This window comes from Alnus glutinosa, chromosome 11 (genome assembly GCF_958979055.1).
Source record: "Alnus glutinosa chromosome 11, dhAlnGlut1.1, whole genome shotgun sequence".
In the NCBI taxonomy this organism is placed as follows: Eukaryota; Viridiplantae; Streptophyta; class Magnoliopsida; order Fagales; family Betulaceae; genus Alnus; species Alnus glutinosa.
In genome coordinates, this window is record NC_084896.1 from 3111064 (window position 1) to 3122298 (window position 11235).

Sequence of the window (11235 nt, forward strand, 5' to 3'; positions counted from 1 at the left end):
AATTTCGCACCTGTAACGGCCGATTCGATCGACTGAGCTTCTTCCGAGGCTCTCAGGTAACTTACAAAAGTTAAATTGTATTATTTTAAGTTGGGTTGTCGCTTTTTTACACGGTCTGCAAATCTAATACAAACTTAACACGAAATTAGCGGGTTAGGCTTAAAGGTCCGAACCATTTAATTAAATAGGTCGGGTTAGAATTGATATATATATAGTATTATACATATGCCTTAACATGACACAAATCTGACCTACTGACAAATTTTGACACGACCTGTGAACCCGGCACGAAATTAGTGAAGTTAGGGTTGAATGATCTAACATGTTTAATTAAATAGGTCAAATTAGCGTTGATCTATATAGCCTTATACTCATACTTCGACACAATTCAAATTTAACTCGTAAACATAAATTGTCACCCCTAACTTTAAGACAGCTTTGATTTGTGTGTGTGGTTAGAGTCTGGGAAAATAGGGCTTTTCTTCCGTTTGATCCCTGGTTCTAATCTCCTGGGTGTTACCTCTTTTTTGAAGCCAACCACTTGAGTTGTGTGGGGGATCTTTACATGCCTCTGCATCTGCTCATGATTTAAGGCTCAATGGTTGAAGTGGCATAGGACATTGGGTTAGAGATTAGTCATTGATTTCCTGGGAAGGCAGTCACTGCACTTGAAATGTTTGACTACCACCTTAATAAAATAATTATTCAGCAAACAAGTTACATTACAGCCAATAAGAAGCCAGATACCCGAATAAAATATATATACACATCGGGTGTAGACAACCATCCTAGCCCTCTTCATCTTTGCTTTGGCGGAGATAAGAATATTTTGTATCTTTATGCTTGTCGTTCTAAACATTTGGAATCAATTGTATAGTCCCAAAGCACTTTATAGAAACTTCCAACCACCCACTCTCTCTTAAGAAGCGTGTACAACATACAAATATGGCCATGTTTGTTTGCTAGGAACATGGAACCTAGAACTAAAAGAGAAGAGTAACCCTACTTCTTCTTCTTCTTTTTTTCTTTTTTCTTTTTATAATGATCATGTGTAGGTTCCAATTATTCTTTAGATGAATTATTATTATTTTTTTAAAAAAAAAAAATTAATTAAAATTGCTATATCAACATTACGAGATATGGAACCGTGTGTTTTGTATTTAGAGGAAACGCTATCATGGTCTACTCTAACAAATAACAATGGCACTAGTGAATAGAATTTTAATGGGTCGATTCTATTTACTTAGGGGGTGAGAGCAGGGGTTTTCTCATGTGTCTCGTTTATGAATCTCAAGCATAAACTAGTCCCACGTTAAGTCAGCATTTTGGCATCACCCCAATTGTGATGCCAAACGACAAAGGCTTTTTCTCTGTTCATCTTTCCGTCCAACACGGTGGAGAGTGTTGTCAACCTTCCCTTACGAGCACGTAGACTGTAAAGTGTAAACAATTTGCACAGCGACTCCCTTTCACTTTTCCAATGGCCTAAATTGGACCCCACGGAAAAGCCCCTTGTCGCTCATGTACAAGTATTTAGATATGAACCCGCATTTGTGGTTGCATGTGAGCTCTCACTGACACATCACTCACTGTCGGCGCTTCTACGCCGATCGGCGATTCGCCCGTGACACCCATCACGTACGTACGTAGCTTCAAATAAAACCAACCCCACGGAAAAGCCTCCCGCCGCGCAACCAAGCCCAAGAAATGACCCTGATCTCCTCCGCTCATCTCCTCCTCTCTGTTCTCCTCCTCATCGGTTCTGCATCAAGCACCCATGACTATCAAGACGCATTATCAAAGGCAATCTTATTCTTTGAGGGCCAGCGCTCGGGTTTCTTGCCGCAAGACCAGAGAATCGCTTGGCGTGCGAATTCCGGACTCAGCGACGGTTGGATGTACAACACTGACCTGAGTGGCGGCTACTATGACGCCGGCGATAACGTCAAGTTTGGCTTCCCGATGGCCTTCACGACTACCATGCTGGCGTGGAGCGTGATAGAGTTCGGCGATTCCATGCCGCCCAACGAGCTTAGGAACGCCTTGGTGGCGATCCGTTGGGCCACGGACTATTTGCTCAAGACCGTTTCTCAGCCTAACCGGATTTTTGTTCAGGTAAGCTGTGACAGTGGTGGGTTTGTAAATTAAGTGTGGGTGAGGGGCAGTTAAACTAATCCGTCGATGGGCGGGTAGAACACTGTGGTTCTGTGGACTCATGTTGTTCACTTGGCTGTCGGATATTTGACATTTTCCAGGAAATCTAGGGGCTACAAATAATATATTTAATTCACTCCCTTCTCCGGCTGCATGCTTTCCAGTCTCCGATCACCTTTAGTTTATCCATGTTGTTGGATAATCTCAATGATTTTCAGTAATTTTGTTGATTAATAAACAATTAAAAAATAGTATTTTTTGTTTCACCCGATTGGAAGAAATTTTTAACTAATTATCTTTATTAAACTTAACACTTAAATTGGCTAATTGAATTCTTCACCAGTTTCCGATCTACCATTGCGTCCTTTCGTACGTTAATCATGTAAGAGTGGACCCTGTTTCTCCTAAAGTCTGTAATAAGACATAAATTGACCTCATAATGATATATCAATGCCCGTGACAGTACGTTGAACAATATGCTTTTCTTCGATTTTTTTTTTTAATTCAATTTATTAAATTGATGTATATTTTTTTTTTATTAAAAATACACGTAAAAACTTTGTTTAATTTTGCTGTGTATGGATAAAAATTAAATATGTTTTTTGTAAATTGGTTTGAGATATATCTACTTTTTCAATGGTGTAGGTGGGGGATCCGAACATAGACCATAATTGTTGGGAAAGACCGGAAGATATGGATACAGCCAGGACAGTTTATGCTGTGGATGCACCAAATCCGGCTTCTGATGTCGCCGGAGAGACGGCGGCGGCTCTGGCAGCTTCATCAATTGCATTCCGGTCATCGGACCCGGGATACTCCGGTACTTTGTTACAAAATGCCATCAATGCTTTTCAATTCGCAGATAATTATAGAGGAGCTTATAGCGATAATTCAAATATTAAAGATGGTGCCTGCCCATTTTATTGCGATTTTGATGGTTATCAGGTAATTAACTAAACATCACTTTCCTAAGTGATCCTCATTTCACATGTTTAAAAGAGTTTTTTATTTTTTTTTTTATTTTTTTTTATTTTTTATAAACTGATGTAGCATTTTGACACTCATCATGTCAGTTATTAAATAATTAAATTTAATTGTGATTGACGATGTAAGTTTACATGACACTTATAACGTCAGCTACTAAACAATTAAATTTAATTGTGACTAACGTGACAGTGACATATAAACCGTCATATCAAGTTGTAATGAGATTGTTGAAAAAAGATATAATACTCTAAATATTTTTTTTCGATAACTTCACTTAAAGGTACCGAATTATCAGAATATTTGACTTAATGGTACTAAACTTCAAAACATCTCAAACTAGGATATCCAATTTTCAAAACGCCTCAATTACAAATATTCTGTTAGGATTTGCAGTTAAATCCTATCAAAATTTTCAAAATACCCTTATGTTTATTTTTTTTAAAAAAAAATTATAAAAATTTTCAAAGGTTCAAGCATGCGTATTTTTGTAAATTCCATTAAATTCTAACCAACATCTAAATCCTAGCAAATTTTTTTTTTTTCCTAAAAAATGTGGGGTATTTTAAAAATTTTGACAGGATTTAACAGCAAATCCTAACGGAGTATCTATAATTGAGTTGTTTGGAAAATTTGATACCTTAGTTTGAGGCGTTTTGAAGTTCAGTACCCGTAAGTGAAATAGACCGATAGTTCAGTACCCTTAGTGAAGTTATCCATAATTTTTTTTTAAATGTAAAGTTTTGATTTTATCATAAACTTTAATTTTTGATGTAATTTAATTTTGGCGGGGTTGGACAGGATGAGCTGCTATGGGGAGCAGCATGGCTAAGCAGAGCAACTAACGAAGATACTTACCTCAATTACTTACAAAGCAATGGGCGAACCCTTGGCGCCGATGAGAACATCAATGAATTTGGGTGGGACAATAAACACGCTGGCCTTAACGTTTTAGTCTCTAAGGTTAGACCAATCTAATTACATAAATATGAATCGTTAAATCGGGCTTTTACTCTGATACCAAGGTGAATGATATTAATTGTTTGAAAAATTCAAGATGATAGAAATTATGAATTTAATTATTTAATTAATATTATAATATTTTCCTTCACATAATTGAAATGTGAGTAAACTATAAAGTCAGGTTTCGAACGCATGCATGACCTTTGCTTTGATATAATGTCAAATTATTATTTATCTTAAAAGTTTTATTTAATTGATTAATTAGTTTATTAAGGGTTTGTTTGAATTTGCGATTTTAAAATGTATAATTCAACAACGCGATATTTAAAAACATAATTAAATGTTTAATAAAATAGCGATTTAGCCTTTAAAATCGAAATTTAACCTTTAAAATAGTGTGTTTTTAAAAACGCACGCAATTATATGTGATATAAAAATACAAATTTTTCTATATTTTCAAACCCTAATTTTTTTAAAACGACTCTCAAATGACACACTTTTCAAGATTTTATTTAAAATGGCAAGGCAAATAGAGTATGAGTCATTGTGGATTAACATTTATATTGACTGGATGGTGTTTGTAGGAAGTCCTAGAAGGAAATATGTACTCTCTCCAATCGTACAAAGCATCCGCTGATAGCTTCATGTGCACGCTGATACCCGAATCATCGGCCTCGCACATTGAATACACTCCCGGTGGGCTCATATACAGGCCCGGAGGCAGCAACTTACAGCATGCAACATCAATTGCATTCATTTCACTGGTCTATGCCAACTACCTAGCTCGAACGTCTCAAGCTATCAACTGTGGGAACATATATGTAGGTCCAACCACGCTTCGCCAACAGGCTAAACGACAAGTTGATTACATTCTGGGTGATAACCCTAAGGGTTTATCATATATGGTTGGGTATAGTACTTACTATCCGCAGCGTATTCACCATCGTGGCTCATCGATGCCGTCCATCAAAGACTATCCTCAATTCATTGGGTGCAAGGAGGGTTCTATCTACTTCAATTCAACAAATCCTAACCCCAATATCCTCGTTGGGGCCGTGGTGGGAGGACCGGGGGAAGATGACATCTACGACGATGATCGAGTTGATTATAAGAGGTCTGAGCCGACGACCTACATTAATGCGCCATTAGTCGGGGCACTAGCATACCTTGTTGCTAACCCCAACCCTAGTTGACACAAATATAGCTCATTTTTTGTACACAAATTCATGACTCAGAAATTGAGAATAGGGGAAAGACGCCTCTCGTCTTGAGCAAAGCAAAGAGGGAAGAGGCTTGCTTACACAGTAATCTGCTTGATTCTTGAGTTGTAGGATTTTGGAGTCACAAAAGCTTGTTGTGACTTTTTCTTGAGGGATAATGAGTAAAATTGAAGATTTCGCTTCCAATTTGTTGAAATCAACGAAATTATCTATCCTTCTGCTTCTTCCCATCCAATATCCTAATTCCTATGGGAGGAAATGGGGGTTAAGGTTTCAATTTCTTAAATTCATAAAATTATATATTTCTATTGACAAGATTAATAATTAAGTCATCTACAACAGAATATTAAGGACAAGTGTCTCAATCCCAACTGATTCAATTTCAATTTAAACTAGACCCAAGTCAAACCCGATGTCTAAATGAACACAATGCATTGCTTCGTTTCTTCCTCTTAGTATGTGACAAGAAGTTTATAATATGTTGAGAGGGTTCTCGTGCTATGATCCAAACAATTTAAGGGTCAATATGTAAAATAAGCAAACAACTCCTCTTTTATGGCTTAATCTAAAAAGATATGTTATTTGCACAACTCTTACACAACAATATTAATGTGTCAAGTATTTTTTTTTTTTTGGAAAATGTTAGATTTACAACACCAATACAACAACTGCACAACAACCCCTCACATGAGGGTGGGCCCCAGTGAGGGTGTGGAAAAATGATCCTTACATTCATTTCTCACAACAGCCCTACAACAAGCTGATGTAACTTGTAATATTTTATTATTTTTTTTACAAAAAGAAAAGAAAAGAAAACAAAAAAATAATAAAATATTACAAGCCACATCAGCTTGTTGTGGGACTGTTGTAAGAAATGAGTGTATGTATCATTTCTCGAGGGTGTGCCCTACACTGGGGCCCACCCTCATGTGAGGGGTTGTTATGCAGTTGTTGTGATGGTGTAGTGTAAGAATCAAATCCCCTTATTTTTTAAAGGGAAATGATCAAAACACTCATAATGCACAACAATGACACAACACCAAGGCATATTGGGGTGGGGCCCACACATTGGGTCCCACTTTAATGTGCCTTGGTGTTGTACCATTGTTGTGCACAAAGAGTGCAAGGATCACTCCCATTTTTTTAAAAAATAAAATGAAAATTCTAAACACATCAGTATTGTTGTACAATTGTTGTGCAGCTTATAACATATCTCTAATCTAAATGTTTGACAATTTTTTGGATGAAATTCATTTGAAAATTGTGTAGTCTTGATAGGTGTTCGAATTTAAGGCATATGACACACACACACACACACACACATATATATATATATATATATATATATATATATATATATATATGCTAATTCATTTGCAGGTGACTTACAAAACCCATCCTAGTGGGTGGGAAGTGGTTCAAAGTATCATAAACTTATAAAAAGAGCAACACTTTTATTCCAACTATAATTATAAACGTTGATATGGTAGTGTGAATCGGTCCTTATTAAAATAAGATAAACTAAAAGATTAATTGGCATTGTCTCGTAAACAAAGTAAGATAAAGTGTTAAGATAAAAGCGTATTTTTTAACATTATTATTATAAAAATTGCGATGATATGTTACGAGCCGGTTGCCAACTTTGGAATTTATTAACTAAATAGACCGCTTTTATTGGAAAAATGAAAGCATTCTTAATTTATCGGTGATAGCTCCTCAGCGTTATTGTTCCTATTAATGAACCCAACCCTCCATAGGTTGCTATCCCTTTCTTGTGTTGTTTTGTTTCTTTCTCTCTTTTTTTACTGTGTTGATTTGTTGTAGTGTTTCTGTAGTATTTACCAAGGGAAAAAATAATAATAATTACAAGTAAAAGGTTGAGAAAGATAGTACACCTACTTAATGCTGTGCAAGATTTTTAGCCGAGAAGTCTGATGGAAAGTAGTTGAACATTCATCATGCTTGTTACGTACTCGCTGCCACAATTTAAGTGGCAGTAAGAGGCGGCTACCAGTACCAGCTCTGTTTGCCACCAACCCTTGTTCATTGGTCTCGTGAGATCCGCCTTCATGCTCTCGTGCCATGCTCATAAATCATAATTAGTATATTAATTAAATAATTTTTAAAAAAAGATTTTTTTTTGTAAGTTTATTATTTTGCTAATAAATTGTGATTTAACGTAACATTATAATAGAGATTTTAAATTCGAACTATAAATCTATAATTTATCCACATTTTTTCCAACCACATATTTCACATGTTGAGTAAGTCGTCGTCATTTTATTTTATTAGGGTATTCCATAGCACCTATAACAATAATGTATCTCGTTCACTGAACGACTGACCCATATAAAGTAGTAGTCGAACTTTTCAAACGTAGTAACCACCTGCCAAGAACCGCAGGCTAGTAATTGTCATTTTTGCACTATATATGTACCATATTCATAATGTGTGGATTTGTAGTACATCACGGGTCATCTGAAACTTAGGAAAGTAAAACCAATTCCTCTCTAGAAGAAAACTAGAAAAATGCTACACATGTTAAAATACTCGCTTACTAACGTGATAGTAAAAATTACACGTGGCATTTAATGATAATTTGCACTATCATATATCAAGGAAAGTAGTGAGAACTTATATAAAAGAATGTGTAGTGAGACATGCACTTCTGTCTGACTCTTGGCCTCTGTTTTGTGGGCCACTTGGGTCCTAAAAATATATATAATATGGATACCGATTGGGCCCATATTGGAGATGAGTGGTGAGGAAAAATCAACGTCACTTCATTTACACCCTCGGCTGTGGATGCATTTCGAACTTGCGGTTGCAACTACAAGCCTACTGGCTACAAGGGTAATTGAAGGCAGTTAAGAGAAGTGAGAGACTGGGCTGTAACTGACTGCACCAACTTCTATTATATTTTATTAAAAATTAATTTAAAAAACTTAAATTAAAAAATCCATTTTTTCAATTTCTTTTGTTTAGTTATTTATTTATTTTGATTTTAGTTTTTTCAATTCATTTTTTATTTGTTGTTCTTAAGAAAATATGAGCATTGTAAGAAGAATGAGAGAAAAGTAACATCTTTTTACACAAAATGGTAGTTTGATCAAACTATCACGCCTATCACTTAATTTATATTTATATTTATTTGCTTACAGAATTACCAAGATGTCTTCAAAGAAAAACATGAAGAAAATTATGGGAAGTGATATTAATGCAGCATTATGATTATCATTTAACAAGATAACTAAGGTTAAGGGCGTCTCTAAGGGTAGCTCAATCGGTTGGGGACCACGCCTCATGAAGTGAAAGTCACTAGTTCGAATCCCTCCTCCCCCTCTTGTATATACATGTCAAAAAAAAAAAAAAAACTACGGTTAAGGGCACTGATTAATGCTTCGTTTGTTTCGACGTAAAATAGTTTATGTCGTAAAATGGTTTCAGGGAAGTAATTTTTATGAAAAATATTTTTTGCCGAAAGCATTTTTCGATGTTTGGCGCGTACGGAAAATCATAAATATTTATTATATTTTTATTCAATCATATTAATTTATAAAAATCAATTTTTATTCAAAACATATAAATATTAATGTAAAATAATATAAAAATTACCGGTGACGAGATTCTGTCACTGACTGACAGGATTTTGGCCAGATGGCCGGAATACAACCATTTTGGTCGCCGAAATTTGGGCTGACTGGATTCCGTCGTCGGATTCCAGAGACATTGATTGGATGTCGTCAGATTTTGGTACCGGCAAGATTTCGGTTATGGTCGACTGCTTGAACGTGAAGGTCGACTGTATCGTTTAAAATGGATCGAATGCGTTTGGCGTCTTCGAAAAGTGATTTACGCTTTTGAAAAATGTAAATCATTTTTCGAAATTTACTAAATATTTTTGGTTAAACAGAAATCATTTTTCGATTGACAATTATTTTCGTTCCTACCAAATACCAAAAAATATCAAAATCATTTTTCAGAAATTATTTTACGCCGAAACAAACGAACGGAATATAATTAACCTGGCTCGAAGACTTGGAGGCTTGGCATGAGATTCCTTTGTATTGCACTGAATGGTTAGTACGTGTGAAGTCAGAAAGGAAATGCATCTAATGGTTTAAGTAACATTTGGATAAACAAACTCTGGCCTTTATGTTTAACAGTGTTTAATTGAAGAGTGTTAATACAGTAATACGCATGTTTAATTCTCGATTCGAAAATTTTGCAAGACAATTAAAGGTCAGAATGACGTGTCGTTTGTAGCCATAGCACCACCTTCTATATTTAAGTCAGTAAATTAGTGAGTGTAAAGTAATAAAAGAATGAAAAGAGATGAATAAAAATTAGGGCATATTTGTGCTTAGCCTCCTCCTGAACTTATATAGGCTGGGTTATGTTTTGGTTGAGGCAATTGTCGTTTGATTTGGCCTTCCATCATAGAGTTCTGATATACAGAGGACATAAACCGTCCCTTTGCCCTCTCTTTGTATTAAACAAATAACTTTTAATGCAAAAGTGTCATTTGATGTTACATCAAATGACACTTTTACATTAAAAATCACTTGTTTAATACAAAGAGGGGGTTGGGTGATGGTTACTTGTCCCCCACAAATCATTTCCCTCCATCATATTGGAAATTGTGATCTGTCCCTTTTCTTTCTTTTTTGTAACCTTTTTCGGAGGCTCAACAGACCTGTCTTTTTGGAAGGGCTGGGTTGGCGGGTCCTTTTTTCCATTAATGGGCTACCTTTCTTCTACTTCTTCTTCTTCTTCTTTTCTTTTCTTTTTTTTTTTTTTCTTTTTTTTTTTTTTTTTCAAATAAAGGAATCAGGAAAATGAGATTTACAGATGAGGGTCTTTACCACTCTTTGACCAAATAAAAGAAAAAAAAATTGAAAATACTTTCAAACACAAAGTGAGAAGCCCCTATCTAATTATAAGTTGTTTACCAACGTTAGCACATCTAGAGGATTTCAAAGCTTTCCAATCAGCAATGACTGCCAGATACAACAATGGGCTACCTTTCTTATGCGGGTGTACATGTCGCTTTCCATGAAGAATGGCTGATATGAGATCTTTCCTCTTGGATGTGCGCTTCACGCCAGATTGGATTTTGGCGGGCTCGCTGGCCCCTTATGGCCCGTGTTAGGGCCGACTTGGCGTTGGACAAATGGAAGTTGTAGGCATGTGGGCCCTACAGGAGTCGATTGGGCTAGATCTTTGGAAGGTCTAGACCTCCATTCCAAATAATCTGTTTCTTAGAGGTTTTAAAACGAAAGTAACTGGTTCCAACTTCCAACCCTATGATGAAGTTGTCACAATTTCATCGAGGCATAGATGAGAGATCAACTTGTGTTATTATTTTTGTTATTTGTATATATGTAAATATTGTTTAGTCCTGAATTGCAACTTCCGTTGTAGTCTAGTTGGTTAGGATACTCGGCTCTCACCCGAGAGACCCGGGTTCAAGTCCCGGCAACGGAATTTTAGTTTTTTTGTAGTTTTGACCTCCTATTCTTTTTTTTTTTCTTTTCTTTTTTGGAACAAAGTGCCGTCTTGGCCTCCTATTCTATGGTACTTAAAGTTGTAAAATTTACTCTTTGCTGTCACCAACGACTCCCATTGCTCTTTGCTGGGTAGTATTGTTTTAGTTTGTGTTTTTAGCTTTTTAATTTATGTTTTGTTGTTAATCCTTGTAGCATGCTATGGTAGATCTTAGATCTAAACTATAATAGCTGTTTTTATATCAGATCTTGCTCTCTTATCTTCTCATAGTAGAACTCATTGTAAAGAGAGGTGTTATTGTGTGTCCATCTGCTATGGCAATTGGAGTAATTCTAAACGTCATACTCATGTCCCTCTTGTGTCCATCTAAAAATGATGTGGCTTTTAAAATCACCATGTGATCAAA

General features: G+C 35.8%; 1 protein-coding gene and 1 non-coding gene across 2 annotated transcripts; both read left to right on the forward strand.

Moving 5' to 3' along the window:
* Positions 1–1547: 1547 nt before the first annotated feature.
* On the forward strand, positions 1548–5524 carry LOC133880885 (endoglucanase 24-like). The gene is made up of 4 exons (XM_062319843.1): positions 1548–2115; positions 2800–3099; positions 3940–4101; positions 4686–5524. The coding sequence occupies exons 1-4, from the start codon at positions 1708–1710 to the stop codon at positions 5292–5294; spliced, it is 1479 nt and encodes a 492-aa protein (XP_062175827.1). The 5' UTR covers positions 1548–1707; the 3' UTR covers positions 5295–5524.
* Positions 5525–10735: 5211 nt separating this feature from the next.
* Positions 10736–10808, forward strand: TRNAE-CUC (transfer RNA glutamic acid (anticodon CUC)). The gene has a single exon. It is a non-coding gene; the product is annotated as a tRNA-Glu (tRNA).
* The last annotated feature ends 427 nt before the right edge of the window (positions 10809–11235 follow it).